This window comes from Haemaphysalis longicornis, unplaced genomic scaffold, assembly GCF_048455015.1.
Source record: "Haemaphysalis longicornis isolate Haplotype H1 unplaced genomic scaffold, Haemaphysalis longicornis Haplotype H1 scaffold_5, whole genome shotgun sequence".
Lineage (NCBI taxonomy): Eukaryota > Metazoa > Arthropoda > Arachnida > Ixodida > Ixodidae > Haemaphysalis > Haemaphysalis longicornis.
The window spans coordinates 49,531,276-49,553,989 of NW_027526385.1; the positions used below are offsets into that span (position 1 = coordinate 49,531,276).

Genomic DNA, 22,714 nt, shown 5'->3' on the forward strand with positions numbered 1-22,714 from the left:
GTAAAACATGAAGGTGAAATGTGCAGCGAAATCTCAGCTGAGCATGATTTGCGGGTCAGAGGCTCTCTTGTGGGTGTGCTTGGCGAGCGACGTCCTGCTGGCGGGTCGCTTTGGCAAATGTGTAATGGTGTAATTTCCATGACGGATATGACGTCAGTGAAATCTTGTTTTATATCCCGGCATAAGGCACGTTCGTGTTAAAATATAAAGCCCGAAAATGAACAACCCTAAGTATAACGTACTCTTTAGTACTAAAGGTTGCTTCCCCGCAAGGAGACCCCGTGTGAAGGGGTGCATCCTTTATAGGCTGCTTGCTTCGTTGTACTGACCTCACTTCCGTGATGGACATGATGACATTGAAATCTGTTTATCCCGAAATAAAACGCTTTCGTGTTAAGCTGAAATTTCAAACTCTCCAATAGCTAGTGCATTTTCAGATAATCCCAAGCTATAACTCGGCTCGAGTTATGTATAGTGCATTTGTAACTAACAATTCAAGCGAAGGTATAGTTTTCGAATGTGTACTTGGCCACTTTTTGCAGCAAGGCTCTTTGCCCTTTTGTCACTTTTCGGTGGACACCGGTGCAGATATCGCCATAGCGCCGTTTTTAGCAGTTGCACATTTGACTCGCCATGGGACGGACGCGTGTCGTTTTCTCGGAGGAGCTACAGAGGGAAATGAGGGAGCGTCGGCGTACACAGGTGCGCGAATAGGCACAAAAACAACTGAACGCAGCAGCCTCAGAATGTGCAGCTGCCGCCATTGCCGCCTCAAATTCCGTTCTTCGAATAGCTGCGAATTCCTCATAGAAAAACCCACCATAGCTACGGCTCTGATGGCTTCCAGCTTCATAGAGTTCAAGGGCTCCGAAGTTTTTCGTACCCCATAGCCCTTTCCGGGCCGGACCTTTGACCCACTTAAGGCCGTTCCTGTGCGGAAAGTGGGTATGAAGGGTCGAACCCATGAGCGGAAAGGGACGCGTCCTCGCACGCGCCTCCGTCCCGACAGCCGGTTTAGCTGCCGGATGATTCGCCCCACCGGCCGCTTCCGCGCGCATTACGCCTGCTGATATTTTTACGCTTTTTTTATGCTGCTGATATTTTGACGATAGCTCGGACGGAAGGATCCGTCCGAGCTATCCGGAGAGGGACGGGTGCCCGCACGCGTATTCGCACTCTGGAAACCCGTTCGGCGTCGGCCTGGAGCACGCATGAAGACTACAAGACCGGTTAGGGAGAGGGGGAAAACGCGCGTGAGAACGCGTCCCTCGCAGTACATCTGTCTGGCCATTTGAGGCGTCCGCATCAAATGCGTCCGCACCCCCTTGTGAGAAAAAAGTGAGAAAAACCGCGATTTTTAACCTCGAACACCCATGTCGGGCGTACCCCGACAGCGGACCGCTGCGGCCATATTGCTGTGAACGGCCGTGTCGGGCATTGTTCTTCAACGGACCACAGGTGGATAAGGTATATTGTATTCAAGTACGGTATCTGTTTGTACGCCATAAACACTAAAAAAATCTTACCCCTGACTACTATTCTTTTCAATCGGCAGTTTAAGGTAACGTAATGTGAAAGAGGAACGCAAAGCTTCGGCGGTAGAAACTCGGACTGCCCCTAGCATGGCTCACGCCAGCTCGCGATGCCACGTGTTGTACGCTCGCCTTGCGGTTCAGCTTCTGGGCGAACTCGTGCGCCGGGCAGACCACGAAGTAATCGGCGATGCAATTAGACAGGGCGTTGCGTAGCGCGAGGAAGTCACTGTGGCCGTAAAGGCCCATGTAGCTCCAGTAGATGCGCCGCAGCGCCGACTTCGAGAAGCTGTGCAGGAAAGTGCGGTTGCAGGTGGAGTACATGTCCGACTGGGACACCTGCTGGTGGCTCTCCCTCCGGAAGAACTGCGGGCTGGCCCTGCACGATCGGTCGACAGGCGGCGTAAGCGCGCAATGTGCAGCCACAACCATGGGAAACACCTACAGGCACATGAAATTCTTTGAGCACTTAAAGGGTCCATGAAGAGAAAATACAACTTTGTTTAACTTTAAAGAGTTATACTTTAGCGCCTCCCTCCGCTTCATTCCGTCCACGAAAGACGTTTTTTAACCGACGAAAACGCAAGAAATACTTAAGGACTTTCAAATTTCGCGCCACAGTGCCGTGTTATTGGCGCGAGTGACGTCATATGGGCCAACAATAAAACATAATGTTCAGTGCGTTAACGGCACGTTAGCATTCAAGTGATGCGGTCAAATGGAACTAGAGGCCCCATTACAGACGCCCAGTTATGTGTTGTCGCGACAGGTCAGTTAGGCGGCCGCCAATCGCCCAAACAAGATTCTGTGACGTCATGGAAAAGTTACCGAAAACTGGCTAGCGAGTCGCCCCAGCTCCGCACGTTTTCTTTATTATCTCCGTTATTTTTTTAAAGTTTGCGATGAAATCGGTATCATTTTTATCAGGACAAAGCAGCCTTTCTAATGAACCAAACTTGTATTTTGTCTTCATGGCTCCTTTAAGTGTGCTTATGCTGTTTGAAGGCGACAGTCTAGGGATTATCAGTAGGCTCTGATAAACGGAACTTCAAGGGACCGGAAAAAATAGTTCCGTTTAAGAGGAGTTCTGGTTACTGAGATAGATGTGTGAAAGTGCCAAGTTGTGTGCGTACACACTCTTAATAGCATTTCGTAGAACTCTAAGCACTAGAAGGTGAATGTAGCTGATAGATTTTCAGAAAGCAAGAAAAATACTTGGGCACTGCATTCACAAAGTTGATTTGGCGACAATGAGTCGCTGTGCACTACAAAATGCACCAATTATTTTTGTTTGAGTCCTTGCAACTGCATCTTCACGGAGGCTAGAGGCCTCAACTTTGCGAGTGGTTAGGAGCCACCGAATTAAAAATATGGCAACGCGGGGATGAAGCGCGAATAGCGCCACGATGGAACGAACGAGGTTGCAGGGGCTGAAACCTGTAATATCGGCCGTCTTGAATCGAGGCCGAGCGACTGGAACAGGAACTGTGATGTTGCATTCGCTGTGCTAACACGGCTGACCACTAACCAGACGAGGCTTACGAGGCCAAGTAGGCTAAAAAAACATAGAGGAAGAAAAAAAAAAACAGAAACGACACAGCCGAACCGTAAAAAACTGATTCACATGTCAGTGTGTTTCACAAGAAGTTCCATTTCTTCTTCCGTTTACACGGTGACGTGGAAATTTTAGTTCCGATTACCGGAGATTTTTTTACGTTATCTGAATACAAAACCAACCAACTTACAGGGTACTGTTCCGTTTAAGCGGCAATTCCGTTTAAGCGATTTCCGTTTATCGAGATTGCACTGTACTATTCACAGCTACAACGCGTTTCGTTCACTTCCTTTCTTTAGAGCTAAAGATTTCTTAGGGGCGGGGGGGGGGGGGGGAATGGCATCCTGTAAAAAAAACTAAGGCATTTCCCCGTAGACCAGTTGGTCGATCGAAAAGCTTCGATCAGATCTCTGAACACACGGCGCTTGCGTGAAACCGGGCTGGGTATTTCCAAACGCTTCGGTGAACAGCGCCCCCCGTGATATGTGTCTTCGCGCGGTACAGAATGTTAATTAAACGTGGTCATAGGCTGCGCCTTAAACCAAAAGCGACATAAAACATACAAAATTACCATTTATAACAAAACAACACAAATCAGCCAGTTCCTCCAGAATAAAATAAAATAATTTGGTGTTTAGAAAAAAAAATCGCAATAAAAATTAGACTAAATCCGCTTAGGCTCGAACCTAGGCTATCAGAGGCAGTCCCCGGTACTCTACCCCGTGGCAACAGAGCCCGAGCCGCGGGTTCGTTTCAGCAGGTCAATAAAATTTTGCTCATTTGGTCATTGATTTTGGTCATGATTTTATCATGATTTTGGTCATTGAATGTTTGGTGATCGATTGGGCGAACTTTCAGTGAAGGTTTGACGCGCCTTTAGCGAAGGTTTTGACGCATTTTTGACGCAGTTTTGATGCGGGAAAGCTTTCGCGGTTCTCTCAACTTTCTTTAGGAAGGAAGGGTTGATTGATTCTAGGGTTTAACGCGCTGAAGCAACGCAGGCGATGAGGCGCGCCGTAGTGGAAGGCTCCGGATTAATTTTCACCACTTGGGGATCATTAACGTGGGCCGAAATCTAGTACACACAAGCGTTTTTGCTTTTTGACTCTATCAGAAAAGCGGCCGCCGCGGCCGGGAATCGAACCGACGACCTTGTGCTCAGCAGCGCAACGCCTTAGCCACTGAGCCTCCGCGGCGGGTAGGAAGGCATGGTAAAAGTTTGTTTCTTCGTCTTTTGATGTTGATTGATTGATTGCAGGGTTTTGATTGATTGCAGGGTTTAACGCGCCGACGCAACGTAGGCGATGAGGCGCGGTAGTTGAGGGCTCCGGATTAATTTTGACCACCTGGGGATCTTTAACGTGGGGTGAAATCTAGTACACACGAACGTTTTTGCTTTTTGCCGCTATCAGAAAAGCGGCCGCCGCCGCCAGGAATCGAACCCGCGTCCTTGTGCCAGTTAGTCCGACAGGCAGATTGGCTGTCATTTACGCGACAGCTACCTCACTGTCCGAATTGTCCTCTGCGTGAACCCGTTCTACGCACGTACCGCCACGTGCACCTGTCACGACCATGACTATGTCATGATTATTACCAGGAAGCCTTTTTTACTTGTCCCACGGGATTTCCCTCATCGAGAACTTCAATTTGATACCCCACATGCCCTAGCGGCACATCACTATGAATTTTAACCCAATCCGTCACTCACCATGATGGTGTCATGATTATAACCCGGAAGCAATTTTTATTTGTCCCAAGTGAATCCCCTCATCAAAGCCAATTTGATACCCCACACACCCTAGCGGCATCACTATGAATTTTAAACCAATCTATGACTCACCATCACTATGTCATGTATATGACAGGATGCATTTTTTATTTGTCCAACGTTATTTCCCTAATAGAATCCTTTGATTTGATACCCCTCCCCCCGCCTAAAGGCATCATATGAATTTAAACTCTATTTATGATTCAGCATTACTATTTCCCGATTATGACCAGGAAGCATTCTTTATTTGCCACACGTGAATCCACTCATCGAGACATTCAATTTGATTCCTTTCTCACCTTGATTGCATCATTTTGAATTTTAGCCCAATCTGTGACTAACCATTATTCTCATGAGGCTGTCAATAATTTGGCTAAACATGCATCGCCGGCACTTTATTACTGAAAAAATAACACCGATGTGCGTATGACTACAATCATGACAGATTGGAAGCGTTTGCACATTTACACAACACGGAATAATGCGCGTTGTACATGGGTACGCCATGACATTTCCAGTCTATCTTTGCGTTTTTTGCACATGTGTCGCTGTTGACCGACGCCATCAGAGACCGGCGCCTGTCCCAGCTCGAGCCGCTATAATCAAGCAGGCATGCAAGCAAAAACAAAGCAACTCCCATGAACTCCTCGAGCTTCACAGACTCGTTGGAACCGTTGCATTTGCCGCAAGGCGTTTTCTGGGATGCTGTACATGAATGGACGGGTCCCTGAACAAGAAACAGTTCCGATGTAATTGAATTGAGCGCACGTCACCTTGTTCAATGTCCTTTGTTTCTCTCCCGGGCCCCAGCACACGCTCGAACCTGAATCCTCTTCGTCGTGTACACGCAGCCTATATCAAGGGTTTGTTAACGATTACATAAATTTGCTTGTAGGCAATGTAGACCTCATCGTCTAGCAAGTATATCTGTATTGTAGATAATGCCTGTTTTGCCAAACGCGACAATTTGAGCACACGAGTTTGCGCCGGTACGTTTCATCAACCCGCGTGAATTTTCCCAACTCTGAGAACTCACTCTAGCTCTAAACTAAGAAGGAACTAAAAACTCAAAAGGAACTCAGAGCTCAAATGTACTCAGAACTCAATCCGGCTCAAAACTCGAAATGGGCTCGGAGAGTGAGTTTTCCCGACCGGACATTTTATAAAAATACCGCTAGCTGGAAACCCATATTATGTCCGAAGCACACTTCTGATGTCTCCCAATCGTATAAACGATACGGGTGGCAAGAATGGGTTACCGTACTTCAAACCCAACACCCACTAGTTTGCATGAAGTTTTATTGGATTCCGTCTCCGCCACCGGAAAACACCGTACAGTGCATGTGCAGTCTTTTTCAAAACTTTGTAGGCCATGGTTTATGGACAACAAAAAATTCAACATGCAGGCGTTGCTCTCTTTAAGGGTTCCAGGTTTTAGATAAAAAATAAGGAAGTGTATCCAGTACCCATACAATGGAGGAAGTCTGTGCTTGAAGGGGCCATGCAGACAAAATATAAGTTTGCTTTATTTGAAAGATTTCGGGTTTTGTGGTGCCGCCAGCGCTTGACCGGACGTAAACGATGCTTTATTCACTGACAAATTTATCAATTTCAGTTAAACTTTTGATTCTGCCGCCAAATCGTGTGTTTTTGTGACGTCGGAAATGATAAATTTTTTTCCGGGGGGGTGGGGGGTGGGGCTTGCTTACCGTTAGTCAACCTAGATGGCGCCACCATACCGTAGCAGGCCATTTTTCGCCTTTTGTTTTTGACCGTATATGTACGGCGCTTGTTTTTGTTAAGGTAGAAAATAATCATTCGTCAAACATGATCTTCGCTCGACAAACACGGCCATGTAAGACGCCGTCGTAAGACACGACGCCAATCGGCCAGTGTCGTCTGAGACAACCCCAAAGCGGCGGACTGCTGTGGAGCTAAAACAGCATAGTGTGCGCTCTACCAACCACAGAACGCATCGGTACTTTTATGTTTACATGTGCATTTGTAACTTCCGCTGTTTACCCCACCATTCTTACTGCTGTAAAAATAACGTGCACTAAATGTAACCACAAACAGCTTGTTCGGCAAGCTTATAAACCCTGCTAATTTGCGTTTGCCGGCCTCAGCCAATCGCAGAGCTGTCACCTATGACATCGTAAGTTCTGTTGCGGTAAATGTGCTAGTGGGTCGCATGGTCATTCTCTTTTTTTCCTTATTATGTAGCTTATTCGTGCGAAGTTTACGTTAGAAGTGGTGTTAGTATGTTTCTAACGAGGTAATCTTTCGAATGAACCAGACTTGCGTCTTGTCTGCATGGACCCTTTCAGGATGAGAAGTGACGGGAGTGGAATATAAAGGTGACAACAGTGCGTCGCAGTTCCCTCGTTCGTGTTTGATCGGTTACCCACCACACAGTTGATAAAAATACGGCTAGCTCGAAGCCCCAATGATGCCCGAAGCATAATTCTGATGATTCCCAATCGCATAAACAAATACGGATAGCAAGAATGGGTTACCGAACTTCAAAGCCAACACCTTCTCGTTTGCGTGCTTTGTATTAGATTCCGTTTCCGCTACCAGAAAGCACCGTACGGTGCAGATACAGTCTTTTTCAAAAGTTTCTAGGCCATGGTTTATGGGCCACAAATGATTCATAATGCAGGCATTGCTCTTGAATGAAATAAACTTTTGCATGCCATAAAGTTGGCTAAAGCACATTTATTTCTTACTCTCGTAACGTAATCAATCCCGTATCACTTGATTTTTTTGAACTCTTGCACTGAACTCTTTAATTCTTCGTGACTCAGAAATTTTTCAACTGGCCCACAAAATTTTGACAGACAGTACATGCGAACGCCAGGAGCGTCAAATCACTACATCTTATACTACTGAAAAAAACTTGCCACATGCGAACATGCCAAAGTATTCATCTTGTTACGAGTATAAAAAATGCGCACGTTCTTGAAACAACGGTGTTTGGAAAGGATGGAAACGTTAACTGGGCTGACGGGTGAGTGTTAAGCTGTTGAAGCGTAGCTTGCTGGGCGAGTTAGTGCACGGTGAAGTTTTGGGAAACAAGCGAAAAATACGTGCCTCCTGCCTTTGTTGTACTTTTCGGTGGTTTTCCCCTAAAGTTAGGCTGTTGGCGGAGAGAGAGAGAGAGAGAGAGAGAGAGAGGCAAACTTTATTGAGCCAACCCCTGTTAAAGGGGCCCTAAACAGGGTTCCAAAGGTTGAGATTTTACGTGCGCAATCATTGGAGTACTATCCAAAGAACATCCTGTCGCAAAAATGATTTAAAAGCGTCCAGTATTAGCCGAGCTATCGTTCATTAAAAAGGGCCCGCAACAAGGACTGGCGCATTCCCTCTTTAACCGCTCCTCCAAAGCACTGTGGAAGCGGAGACGCCACCGACCAGGCGCAAGACCTGATCGGTGACACCTAGAGAAACAGGGTTGCGTCGAGAAGCGCGCAGCCATTGGCTCCGCTCGGCGGTACGTCACGCTTGTAGCAGACGACGGCCAAGCTCCGCCTACTACCGCTCAGCGGGGTCGGTCGGTGGCGGGCCCGCATCGAACGGCTCCTCGCGGCGGCCGTGCTCGCGTCGGAGGAAACGAGCGCAAACGAGCGTTTGAAGGCAAGATAGTGGGCTTCCTAACTGAACATGCTCGCTAACGACAATAATTGAAGATTGCCACCGACGACTATAGCGGCTCGCTTGCGGCTCGCTAGCGTTAGCGTTTCGCGGTGAACTCGTCCCATCGAGGTCGGTGAAAAGGCTTAGCCTCGCCGCCGTCATCCAGACACTGCTTTGCGAGGCCGCGACGACGACGACCCCCCGCGCAATCTTTCACTGCACTATCACCCCCTTTCGCGTATTTGCAAACTGATTTTCAGCAATAGCCCCGTACTCGCGGGCGGTGACAAGTTTTAGCTGCTGCGGTGTATGCGTTATCGTGTGTACACCGCACAGTGGGCTGCTTGCCGACCGAGCAGGCAGATGCTTGCCGCGGTTGCGCGTGTAGCGGCCGTTTGTGCCCGCAGAGATTTTCCGTGTTTTTCAGCGTTATTAATACCTTGTAAACGACTACAAACTCAGCTACGCTCGTGTAACGGATGGCGACGGTCCATGCCACCCGTGCAGGACGAATACGCCGTGCCGCCGGTGCAGGAGCGCTGCGCGCAACCGCGTTTCTCCCAGAGCCGGGAACGCTGACTGGCTACAGCACTTAACGGGGCCCACCAATAGCGCAGCCGTACTGTTGAGAGCTTCGTGCGTCACACGGGTGCGTCACAACCGCTCTGTTGCACGTCAGAGCGCGCAAGTGTGGCGGCAAGGAAGCGGTAGGTGAGCAAGGAAGAACGAAAGCATCTTTGTTGCGTGTTTGCGCAGCCCCTGCTTTACGCAGAGGTGTAATTTTTGGTATACATTGTCGTGAAGGGGTACTCTAGCGATTGCGCGATTGAAATCGCGACCTTCAGAAACCTATTTAGGGCCGGGACGTGGTGGCCGCTGGCTTTAGCCTGGCGGCGACAGTGGCAGCCCGATTCGTCGGGGAAGCTTGAACCGCTGGATCTGAGTAAGCTGCTCAGCGCCCTCTTCCAATAAAAATTCAAGAGGCGGTAACAAATTCATAACAACCTCGTTAGTTTGTGTAAAAGAATGAAATACAGGCTTTGGGTAGAAAAAATAAAAACAAATATGTCAATTCAATAGAAAAAATGCTCCGGTTGTTCCCTCGCCATGATCCCCACCACCACCACCACTACCACCACCACCATCTTCATCATCTTCATCGTCATCATCTTCATCATCGTCATCATCCTGAGCATCACAACCACCGCCACCACGACTGAAGGGTGAAGGGATCATTTTCGCCAAATGGGACATTGAATGCTCTCGCGTTGAAACTTTCCTCAGCGCTTTCAACTCGCAGTGAGCGGCGGCCTGGGATGACGAGACGCCTACTTACGTGCTCAGTAAGCTGGTTCCTTCGTCGGGCGTGACGCCGATGAGCAGTTTGAGGCTTTTGTTGAACAGCCCCATGTCCAGCGCATCGAGAATGTGCACGGGGAGCATGGGATCCCCGAAGGTCGGCAAGAAGATCTCCAGGCTTGCAAAAAGTGCACGCTGGGCATTCTGCGGACCACGCGTCGCCAGTGTTACCCGTTTGCGAAGCGGCGTTGCTCATTAATGTGCTGTGCAACAAATTTACATTTACTTAATCTGTGCGGAACATACCTTGGGAAAGTGGGCCAAACCACACAATTAAGGGCATCCACGCGGTGTGCAACACAGTTAGTAGAGACGTTTAGGTGACCGTTTCTGACGGTCCGCTCCGCTGCGATAGCAAGCGGGAGCGCCATTGCGCATGCGTGGCGCACTCCGGCGCGAGCGGCGTTACCGGAGCGGAACCCCGCGCCGCTCGCTAGCCTCTCTAAGCGGCCCGTCATGGCTTCTTAGCCCACATTCACACAGCCGTCCCCTTCTACGTCATCATCATCATCATCATCACCAGACTATCTACGCCCACTGCAGGGCAAAGGCCTCTCCCATTATTCTCCAATTGCCTCGGTCCTGTGCCAACTGTGACCAATTTATCCCCGCAAACTTCTTTATCTCATCTGCCCATCTAACTTTGTGCCGCCCCCTGCAACGCTTGCCTTCTCTAGGGATCCACTCTGTTACCCTTAATGATCAGCGGTTATCTTGCCTTCGCATTACACACAGCCGTCCCCTTCTACATCACGGCACCGTTACGTCGAAAAACCGCGACGGAGACGTGACGGAGTAGCGTTCGTACTGCAGCTCTTTGTCAGTGTACGGGGTCGACTGCCTAGTGACCAGTTAGCTTGGAATTTGGCGTGCTTAATTTGAAAAGTAAACAAAATGGCTTAGGTTTACGTGTGCTCACTTTTCACTACATTTAGCTGTAAAAATTTGTTTTCTGATTGGCTGGTGTGGGTGGTGTGGGACCACGAGGCGTGGTCCCGTCGCGTTGACGGAACGGAAACGTAGAGATCGGCTTCCCGTCACCGTCGCACCGTTTTTGGCGAGAAATCACTTGAAAAACCGTCGCCCATGACAGAAGACGGTGACATGATGGTGACGTAACGCGGTGAAAAACGGCTGTGTGAATGATGTCTTGCTCTACCGCCCGGAATTGCAACATGGCTGCCCCCAGCGAGGCGATCGAGCTACTGCAAACTCCGTTTGTTCAGTTGAAACATGAAACATGATCCATGAAACATGGAACGGCAGAAGCGCTTCTCGGAATAAGCTCAGATGTCCCACATCTCAACGACGTTTAGAACGGAAGCGAAAATTGTCAACCGAAGCGTGAGCCTACTTCCACGAAGCTCCCAGAAAGACAGCCTTGTCTTGGCTATTCGAAAGTTGAACGGCTTCTTTTAAATTATTTAGTAACATTACACCGTGTTAGCGACTACATTGATAAAAGAAAGGCGACATAAAGCAAAAAAAAACGGTATTTTGCTTTATTCGAGTGACCGAAATACCAATTCTTATATTTCCTTTCGGACAAAGTTTTCGTTAACAAACACACATGGCAGAACCATGGACACGAATGATTCCCCGTTGAGGGAGATATGGTTATCGGTTAGCTAAAAGTCTTTCTTCTGCTGATGCTGCGGTTGTGCTGAACGGGCCGTCGGGAGTGGAGTGGACCATAAAAAACGAACCGCTAAAACTGTCTAATGACTGTATCGACGTTAGGCGTGATAGCGGTTAGGACTAATGCTTGTTAAACCATCGTGTTTTCGCTTTATTAGGCTAGGAATTAAATTTAATGGTGATGCTCTAAATGTGTGTAATTGCCGTACAAAGTGATATCGAAATTGTGCTTGAACACCCGGAATAGGCGGTGACACTAGGCGTAAGAAATACTAGAAAAAAAAATTACGCCCACCTCCCCTCGCGGGAACCCTGGTGTGATGCGACGCTGAGGGGGGTTCAAGCGCAAGCGGAGAGCAACCGTCGACCGAAAGGCCGCCGGAGAACGGCACACCGGTTGTATGCGCAGCGCGCCCGAAGGAGAGGAGATCGCGGAGAGAGTGCCGCGGCTATGACGCAACACAATCCAACAAAATCCACTTTAATACAATCCAATCCAAATCCAATCCAAGCCAAGCCAAGCCAAGCCAAGCCAATCGAATCCAATCTAATGCCCCTCGCGAGAGAGTGTTCGCTATCGGAGAGGGGAGGGGGAGAGTGGCTGCGGACAACAACGGACGCACGCATGAAGGACAGGGCCGCCGACACGAGATGCTCTGAGCGTCGCATCTAAAATCTGAGCCGGGAGTACGAGCGTACGCCAACTCCACTTTATAGCTTTTTGGCCACCTTATCTAAGAACTAGGCGCGCTTATCGGCTGCGTTCAGAAATCATTTCATATTTTGAACAGAAAAAGTTGGAGAGGTTTTGCCCGAAGCACAGAATGCGCTGTCTTCAGATGTGATGCCAGTTACCGGATCCAATAGTGACTGCGCACTCGGACAATCAGAGACAAGCCAGTACGACAGTTCCACATTTATAAGCGTTCTGAAGCTTCCCAGTTGTGAAGCGTAAGCTACACTGGCCGAGGTTGAGCAGTTTCGCGTGGACTCTGAAGGGCCGTGCTGCGCTAGCGCGAGGAGCATTGGATAGGATTGGATTGGATTAAATTTGGCTGGGTTAAATTGGATTGTATTGGATTGGATTGCAAATCCAATCAAATTGAAGTACGGGTGTATAGAGAATTGGGTCTGCACATTCGCCGGTCTGCGCATTCTAGAGGAGTGACGTCATAGCCGCGGCAGACGCACTGGCGCCGGCGCGTGCCCAGCTGTGCGCCTCCATTGCGCAGTAGCAAAGTCTGGCGCTTCGCCGAAGCCGCGTGATAGCCGTTTCGCGTGGCTTCTGGAGAGCCGTGATGCGCATGCGCGAGGAGCAGCGAGTGGACTGGACTGGACTCGACTGGACTGGATTGTATTGTGCTGAACCTTAGCTCACGCTACGTATATTCTGGCATAGCCGAGCTAAACCCCTGCTAATTTTTTGGCAACGTGTTTGCAGGCGTACTGATTTGTGTTGCAAGAGCAGGTTCCAAATCCCACGGGGCGCCGCAAGACTTCTGGCAGGGCAGGTTTCTCACGCGGTGTCCCATGATTGGCTGCGCCCGCAGCGACATTTTGCGCGCGCAGCCAATCACGAGAGACCGCGTGGGAAATCAACCCCACGGGACGGTTTCCGGCACCCCGTGGGATTAGGCCCAAGCACCCGTGGAGTTTCACTCTAATATTACACTAAGGGAAATCTGGCGCTAAAGTCTAGGCGATGCGCGCTTCAGCGAACGTGCCTTTATGTACCGTGGAGAAACGTTCCACCATTACTTGGCATGACTAGCAAACAAGCTCAAAAGTTGTCTGTGGCTACAAAAACCGTTGCTATTACGGGCGAGCTCGCCTTGTCGTTGTAGTTCCCTAACAGTCGACGCGACTGCCGGAATCAGGCGGCGCAGCGAGATAACGGAACCACGTAGAGCCTGATGTACCGTCGTCAGGGAGTCACGCTGAGGCTTTGAAACCGCGCGGTTAAATAGTCCCAACCGTTCGAACCTAGTGAACCGCTGGCGCTTGTCATACATCGTCCGGTTGTTTAGCGCAAAAAAAAAAAAAAAAAAGCTGCAGGTACATTCCAGGCAAAATCTGTGTATATAAAGGGCAGCTCCCGCGTTCATGTAGTTAGGAACGCTCGTTGGGTTTGTTTTAATAAGCGAAAAAAGAAACTGCGCTTGACAAAAATGGCGCGTTCGAAATGCAACAGAAAGGCTCCAGCCGCGCAAGAAAAGTGGCTCGTTCAAAAAGACGCAAAACAGCTCTAGCTTGCGAAATTAAAGCAAACACAAAAAGACCAGAACTGCCGCTGGCGCAGTTTCATGCAGGGGGCGCGTGAGCACTGTGAAGGCGGGAAATTTGAAATGCATTGGGTGGCAGCAGTGAAGGGATAACGGCGCTGCAGCCCAGCATGGCGAACCACTGCTCCGCACTTCCGATTGTTTTCACATCGAGTGGAACGGCTTTAATTTTTGCGTATAAAAACAGGTGATGTTATTTCAATATAATAAAAGCATAGCTAACCAAAAACGTCTCTATGAGAAAAACCTAAAAGCTTCTTTAAATGTGAACAGGAAAAAAAAATGTTTTCCATTTTTTCTTAGATAATGGTGATTAACGAGCCGACGCAAAACCTGTGATATAAATCGCGCCGCAGTATAGTGATCCAAATTTATTTCGAGTACCTGAGAATCTTTACCATGCGCCAAAAAACTCAACACACGGGCGTTGTCGCTGTTCGCTTCCATCAGAAAAGTAGCCACCGCGGCCGGCACCGAACCCGCGTCCTTTAGCTCAGCAGCAAAATGCATCAGCCACTGAGCCACCGCGGCGCGAATGTTGTCTTTGTCATGAGCGGGCAAAGGAAGGCAGGTTGCAAGCCAAGCCAAGCCAAGTACAAGAGGAACGTTGCCAGCTGCTATGGTGGCGCCCATGACGGTACGTGATCGCAGCGACAGATTTCCTACTACAGTAGACTGGAGATAATTCAAAGTCCAAGGGTCCCCAGGATTTTGTTTGAATTATCTGAAGCTCCCGTAAATATAAGTCGAGGAAACATACCAACTTGTGTTGGGATGAATCATTCACATGTATTTAATATTAGAACATTCACCTACAATAGAGAAGTGTAATTCACAGTTTGAAAACAACTAAAAAAGCAAAATAAAAAAAAGCAAATCACGACTGTTTTGTCTTTGCATGAGAGTTGAAAACAAAGTTCTCTATACTAGCCAAGGCAGCCAGTTCTACCCACACGCGGTTGTTGGCGCACGCGGTTAGCTCGGACGCGTGTATGCACGTAATCGGCATTATTTGTGACTGTTATGGGTATAAGGATGTAAATGTGCAGCTAGGAGCGGCGAATGCAGCAGGTATTTTCGGCCAAATACGTGAAAAAAGTACGAATTAACCGAATTTACGCAATGGAGCAGTTTGAATTAGGCGGACTTAAATACATTGATAATATAGCGGGGCAACAAATATTCTTCAAACTTGTTCTAATTAGGCGAAAGTTTGAAATGTCGGAAGGAAGGAATAGTACAGGAAAGGCAGGGAGGTTAACCAGAATACTGTCCGGTTGGCTACCTTACTCATGGGGGAGGGGATACGGGAAATGAAAGGGAAAAAAAAGGACAGCGGTACATAAAAATAGAGGAGAAAATAAGAGAAAGAAAAGTAGAAAAAACACAAGGCGTGACCAGGTAACTAGAAAGGCGGTACAAACAACGCACACAACCAGAAAATGCACAAAACTAATACGGTCCTCTGATAAAGTTGGCGAAATAAGGGCACTGCACTATAGTAATGTCGGAGTTTTAATTATGGCGAGTCCGCTGCAGCATTGCTTAATATGCAACTCTGTTGCAGAGGCCTAGAAAGGAGAAGTGGGCCGCACCACAATTATGTCGGCGCTGACCCGTCGCAGGCAGGCGACGATCTGTTGGCCGTGCGTGACGAAGCTCATTCCGGGTTGGGCGCAGCCGGTCATGTAGGCCAGCTTGTTGCTGATCTCCAGGCTGCGGTTCTCGCGCGCGATGATGGAAATGCAGGGGCTGCCGCTCTGCAGGATGGCCCCCTTGATCAGGCTGTGGGCCATCGGCGACGTGGCCTGCAGTCAGGGGGCGGGGGAAGATACAGTAGCCGACCGTTTTTTAGGGGCGAAGAACCTTAACGCCGAGGCTTGTCCGGCGTCCGGCGTTCCGTGCTCACGGCACAGCACCGTGTAAATCGAAACATCTGTGAACAAAATGTTCACAAAAGGCTAACAGAACAAAATAAAAGGTTCACAAAAGGTTGGAGAGAGAGAGAGAGAGAGAGAGAGAGAGAGAGAGAGAGAGAGAGAGAGAGAGAGAGAGAGAGAGAGAGCTCATAGAGAGCCGTGCTGTGCATGAGCGAAGAGAATCGGATTGGATTGGATAAGATTGAATTGGATTTGGATTGGAGTGGAAGAAATTGAATTGGATTTTATTGGATTGGATTGGAAATCGTTTTAGCAGTAGTAAGCACTCTCACGGGTGACTTAGTGTAAGATCGATCCCCAGTGCTTGGCCCACTAGTCCTGATTCATGCGTGAATTTTCTTGGACTTGCTGGATATTCCGGACTTTCCCGAGGAAGCACCAGCGATCCCATATCGGTAATGTATATGAACCACGCATATTTCGCACAAAATAAAGCTTGTAGTTCAATTCTCCTGTCAGAATTTCCCGCGACAGAGCCATGGTGCGACTTCAAGACGACGCAATTTTTATTCCTAAGCCATCTGGCTAGCTTCAGATTGGATGGCGATTGGCTTGACTCCCGCCGGGCTGACGAACTTTGAACTTGAGGGCCATAATTTTGCATTTAGGGTGCGTTCCAATTGACCCTTTAGGCGGCTTCGTCGTCGCCTTCGCGGACAGTCCGCCATGTAAAGCCCCGTTCAAATACAAGCAAAGCAGTCAACGAAGACTGCTTCCAAGTCAGCAACGATGCAGGCTACCTTCCTGTCTAAAGTAAAAAGTGACGCCAGCGCCACCTTTTTGCATACTAATGTTGTGGCAAATTAACTTGTTATTCTATTGAAATTTTTAATATAATTTACTGGGGGCGAAGCTGCTTTTGTTGAGTTTCTAAATGACATAATGTTGGTAATAATAACAGCAATAATATTTACGAAACCTGCGGCATGCGTTGCTCAACATGTCTGCTTCAAAGTTGTCTTCGTTGGTGACCGCGGTGACCGCGTTGCCGTTCCAATTCTGCTTCTTTTAGACGTCTAATTAGACTGCTTCTTAACCTGTCTACATGCTGTCTACCAAGCTGTCCGCGAATTGGGAGCAAGCCGTAGTCAGCGGCGGAAGCAATCTCAAAGGCGGGAAACGGGTCATACGTGGCCAGTTTTTTTAGACACCACTTTATTGCAGGCACCAGGTGCCGCTGACTTATAAGTAGAGACCGGAAGTTTAGGCACTAACAAAACGGGTTTTAGGCGCCTATTGTAGGCGCTAAAAATCGTAATTTAGGCATATATAGGCGCAATGTACTACCTTATAGGCATATATAGGCTCGAATAATATTTACTCAGGCGGCGTATTTCAGTGCAATTTTTCGGCTTCGAGTAAACACAGGATACAAACATCGGGATTTCGAAAACGCAATTTTATTTTCTTCATGAAACACTCAAGGGTCGCGGTCTCAAAATATCTAGGGTGACGCAACACTATGCGAAAGGCTGTAGAAGCAGTTGCAGACAAGCACCATCTCCAGGTTTTCGGGCTTGAAGTTGTGCCTTTTGTCTATCAATATCTGCTTGTACGCAGAAAAAGAACGCTCCATATCCACTGAAGTTGGCGGAGCGTACTTGTACTTCGGCACGTTGGATGTTTTGATTCCACCTGGAATCGCGGTATGTCCGCCGCTCAAAACCTCAGACAGTTCCTTCAGCGTAGAAAATCCGGGATTTCTGTCTAAGACAGACTTAAGCTTCTCTATAGCTCTGTCAGCAACAGGTCACGTGGGAGCACTAGCGAACCTTTCCTGGGCGTCCAAAATCAGCTGAATATTTTGAGTCAGCGTGGTGCCCGAACTTTCAAGTTTCTGTATTGTTGTTGCCAAGAACGTGAAATGGGCACACTAATAGGCCAAGTCACATGGAAGTGTACCATCATGTGGAAACTTCTTGGCCCTTCTCACGGCGACACTCTCGTCTTCTGCAAAGCTGCTTACAACAGCCTTACCACCGTTTAAGTGTTGGTTGTAGTGTTCCACTGCCTTCAGCCAAGTTCCCCAGCGGGTAACAAGAGGCTCCGGTGGAAGAGGTACACCCAGCAATTGCTCCCTGAAAGCACGAATGCGGGAAGGAGCCATGAGAAACACCGCCTTCCCTGCAGCTATCAGTTCGTTGAGAGAACTGAACGACTTTCGTAGCTCTTCACACACCCGATGAATCCCGTGGGGAAGACAAGTGACGTGCAATAAATCTGGATAAAAAACCTTGAGGAGTGCACCAGCCTTATGCATATTAGTTGCTGCATCTGTGTACAGCAGCAGTACTCGGTCGTCGTGGGCTTTGCAGGGGTACAGAAGCTTCAAGGACGAGTTCACGAAGCGGGCGATGGTCTCGCCGCTAGTTTTTTCTAGCTCTTTCGAGCAGACCAGGAAAGGTGTTGTTTTCTCTTCTGCGTCAAGCTTTCCGACCACAAAGCGACCGAGTACTCGTCCGGTCGCATCTGTCGTCTCGTCCACAGAAATCCATATGTGGAATTTACCGATTTCTTTTCTAATTTCTTGTAGCGTCTTCTCGTAGAGTGGTCACAGGTACTCCTTGCGAAGAGTCGACTCTGATGGTAAATTTTGTTTGCAGTACTTTTGCAATAAATTCTTGAAAGTCTTGTTTTCTACCTTCGCCCAAGGGATGTTAGCAGCGACTAATGCTTCGCATAGGTCTGCGCTGAATTAGCAAATGTAGGCAAGCCTCAAGTTAGTAATGAAGAGGACAAGATGCTCATGCATTCCCATCGGTCCAGCAATAGATCTCCCATTTTTCCATCGAGATATACGACTGATTTAGGAAAACTCTGTACTCGACAGCCCAAAAAAGGTATTTATAGGCGCTTAAAGGCTTGTAAAGGCACGAACCTCAAAATAGGCACGTATAGGCACAATCAACTACTGCTTAAAATGCTCCCCTTCCCTTAGTTCATGCTTATATGTTAAATAGGCTCGATACGGACTCAAATAAAAAATAGGCATTTTGCCTAAAGTTCCGGTCTCTACTTATAAGCAACATCATCATCAGGTTCGTTCTTAACCATGCGCGATTTTTAAACGAACTAAAGTTCGTTTTTGCGCCTCACGGAATTTTCGGAGTGTTCTTTTATTCGAACTGTTATTCGTTGCCCTCCAGGTCAGAAAAATCGGTCGGCTACTGTATGTGAACAGCAGCGACGGGAACGGAACAAAGCTTGTTTCTGGAATCGGTCGTTCGTGTACATCGATGCCCAGCTGGGTATAAAGCAGTGCACCTAAGTGAATACACATAGCGTCAGATAAGGACGCACGGGCTGTCGGCCGTATGTCATATTGAATGCTAATTAACAGACTTTCAGAAACGTATCGTATTTTTGCGCATATAACCCGCACCAAAAATGCGAAAATTTCAGCGGCTACGTAGGAGGGCGGATAAAACGTAGGGTATTTCCGTTAGTGCAGCTTCACGGCAATGCGCGTCGTGCCGTGAAGCTCCTACGTAGTAACACTCACTAAGCCTTCCATGGCAGCGATTGCGCAAAACATACAAGGACAAGGAAGAAAACAACAAGGACGAAAAAAAAACACAAACAACATGGATGGACCTGAAGATGACCTTATGTACAACAGTGAAGACTGCGGCTCAAGTGATAGCTCTGGCGGGAGCAGTGACACTGAGTAAATTGTGACTTTCCCTTCGCAGCCAGCGTATTCTACTTTCCAAATATGCGCTTTTTCTGTCTACATAGTGTTGCTTGAGCAGTAGCTTTGGTGCAGCCTTTCCTGTATCCAATGTGCGGGCAATACGCGAGGATTTGTTTTTCTTTTCCGGCGGGTTGAAAGTGGGGGTGCAGATTATACGCAGGGGCCGGTTATGCGGGCTAAAATACGGTATCCCAGAAAAGGCAAACTACCCTCATGAAACGTTCTGCATATAACGAATTTCCGGTGATACGTCGTTTTTACCCATCTTGACACCGCGCCGCCATATAACCAGGGGCATTCTTGAAAAACGTATGGTAGTACGATACTGCATGCCCTTCGAAAAATGACACCATGTTTGCTTCTTTAGACTGTCAGACATCCCAAATAATTTTCCGTGTGAATTCCGTATGTACAGAGCGCAGGGAAAACATACAAAGCCTGATTTCGTCCGTTATGGAAGATAGAAAAACGAAAAATGTGGCAAATTCCGGGAAACCATCTGATTCCCCTGTTTTTGGGAAAGAATATCTCCTTTTGTTGAGCCTCCGCGTGCCATGCTCGGTATGAACTACGTATCACACAATTCTATATGTACGGAATGTTTTATTAAGGTAGTAAAAAATGCATAATTCAGGTATGGCACTGCGGTTACTCCGCTGTACAAATCAACCCGTTTTAGGCAGCCGACACTGGTCCACCTCTCTTCATCTTGCTCGCGCCTCTGCAGCTTTCGGGGCCAAAAGAATCCAGTCTTCAGGAGGCGTTATGGGGTGTCCAGTGATCGCAGACAACTGACAGGGTATGAAGGCGTGCCGGCACCAACGTCAGGTTTGCGCCGGGTTGCTTTGGCGGGCTCGCATTCTCAAAGATACTTTGGTTACTCTGCTTTGCCTGGAAGCGTATATGCATTTCCGAGTCATTACAGCCAGCCATCACCTGAGCTTGATTATGGGGGTTATCTCACAGCATAAATACCTGAAGCATACCCGAACAGAAATAAATAACAGCCAAAACTGACCTGCAATGGTTGAAAACCACGGTGTAGAAAAATATTCAACAGAAATAGCCGAAACCGACTGTTTTCAGACGATTGCGTCGCGTATAAACAAATCAGAAGTGAGAGTGAGTCTCCCCAACTACAAATTGACTTGGAACGTGTTCAGGATTGGTGCTCTACGTGGAAAATGAATTTAAATAATAGAAAGTGTGTTCACGTTTCTTTTACACGGAAACGGAAGCCAATCGAGGCTGGGTACCTTTTAAACAATGTCTCTGTAAAAAAAAAAGCTGCTACTTATAAATATCTAGGTGTAGTGTTTCCTTCCGATTACTCATGCAATGCACATGCAAGCGACGTAGTGGGGAAAGCTGGAAGGGCGATCAATTTTATGCAATGCAACTTCAAACTTCAGAGCAAAACCTAAAGAAGACGGCTTTTTTGACATATATGTAAGACCTATAGTAGATTATGCCTGTGCCATATGGGATCACTCCCAAGTCACACTGTCTGATGGACCATAGAAAATTCAAAACCGAGCAGCTATGTTCGTCTTGGGACGGTACAAGAGGGAAGATACTAGCACTCAGATGAAAAACAAACTTGGGTGGGAGCTGCTTTCCTCGCGACGACGAAAATTGCGGTTAAAGTTCTTTTTTTCAGATATTTCACAATAACACAGGAATTAACAAAGAAAAATACTTCAAATAGCCTCAGTACCGTTCACATAGAACTGACCATGTTTTCAAAATAGGGACATGGTGCACCAGGACGGACCTATTCGCTAAGTCATTTTTTTTTGTAAAAACCATTAAAGAGCGGAACAGGTTGTCTGAAGCGCAAGTGGGCTGTAAAAATGAAGATTTGTGTATGTCCATGTTGTAACCCTCCTGCTGTAGCGCCTTCGGGCAATGCGGGGTAATCTGTAAATAAAGAATAAAGAAAAAAGGGGAAAACCCACAAAAACGTACAAGAAGCAGCTACCGAGACTGACCAAAAGACAACGAAAATACCCTAAATCTGATTTATAATGCATCAAGATGTCATAAATTGATTATATGCGTGACAACAAAATGTGATATTCAAATATGACATACCCTTGAAAATGAAAAAAAAAAAAGCGGTAACGGGATTTCAACCCGGGTTAGGATGTTTGCTTCGTAGGAGCGGAAATAAAAGCTTTTAGAGTATCGGCACTCTTTTCTCTCATTGTTAAGTGCCGCCAGGATTTTCCTTGGTCAGCCGGCACCACGTGATATTTGTTTACATATGGGCGCAGCCATTTTGTTTCTGGGTGCCTCTCCTCTTTCTCTCTCTTTCTATGCTGTGCGGACGCTAGAGCGGCCGGTCACACTCTTCCCGCCACAACCGTCGGCGGTTTTGTTGGGAGAGATGGCAACATCGAAAGCCAGCAACAAAATGGCCCCCAGACGCGTCCGGGTGCACGAAGTGTGGTACTCTTAAGCGTAGCTTATTTAGTGACGCTAAGCGCCACATGCACGTGGACATAGCTTCAAACATGCCCCTAGATGGCGCCACGCATCGCTTGGCTGTGCTGACTAGGAAGCGCCTATACGCTACCCGGAACATTCTGCAGAACCACTCGACCACCACGCCTCGGATAATGGGAGCGTTCCTTCCTACTGTCAGGTGGCTTCTTGCAGCGCACGCGCCGTGATATGAGAGACCACAAATGGCGCACGCTGTCCGAACTCGCGCCACCATAAAAAGTATACCCTGGTGTGAACTGTGACCTACAGACTTCTGTGGCTATAGAACGCGTGCCCCAACGGCGTACCATGAGTCCGATGGTTATGGCACCGGCGCTGTTTCCGAACGCAGTTATCTTTTCCGGGTCACCACCGAAGAGCCGGATGTTGTCGCGTACGAAGAGCAGCGCTATGTACGTGTCGTAGATGCCCATGTTGCCAGGCGCATCGTCGGTACCGGCGCTCAGGAAGCCGAAGGCACCGAGGCGGTAGTTCATCTTCACCACGACCACGTTACCCAGGGCTGCCATGTACCTGCGGTCGAGTACATGGTGCGCGTGTCATCGAGGGCAATGAATGTATAAAAGCTCCCTTACGGGAGGCAACCAAAATTGATAGACCTGTATAGATCTCCGACTACGCCGCCGGTGTCGTTTATATGATAGGAGTGTCTTGCGAAAGGCTGTATATGGTCCAGTCTGGTCGGGGTATCAACAAAAGAGTTCGCGAGCATCGCACGTGCCTCAACAACGGCGCAGCCTGGCTTTGCTCATTTGCCGGTGTTTTTGCGCTCAGAATCTGAAAAGGCGTGGTCATTGTGGGG

The 22,714-nt window shown here is 48.1% G+C and overlaps 1 protein-coding gene across 1 annotated transcript in view; it reads right to left on the reverse strand.

Moving 5' to 3' along the window:
• LOC144139218 (acetylcholinesterase-1-like) overlaps positions 1–22,421 on the reverse strand; it is a 30,509-nt gene extending 8,088 nt beyond the window's left edge. The window contains exons 1-4 of the mRNA XM_077671638.1: positions 22,200–22,421; positions 15,366–15,578; positions 9,828–9,994; positions 1,665–1,911 (exon numbers count right to left, since the gene is read on the reverse strand). Of these exons, the coding sequence (XP_077527764.1) occupies positions 1,665–1,911; positions 9,828–9,994; positions 15,366–15,578; positions 22,200–22,421 (849 nt within the window). The remainder of the gene's footprint in view (positions 1–1,664; positions 1,912–9,827; positions 9,995–15,365; positions 15,579–22,199) is intronic.
• Positions 22,422–22,714: the final 293 nt, after the last annotated feature.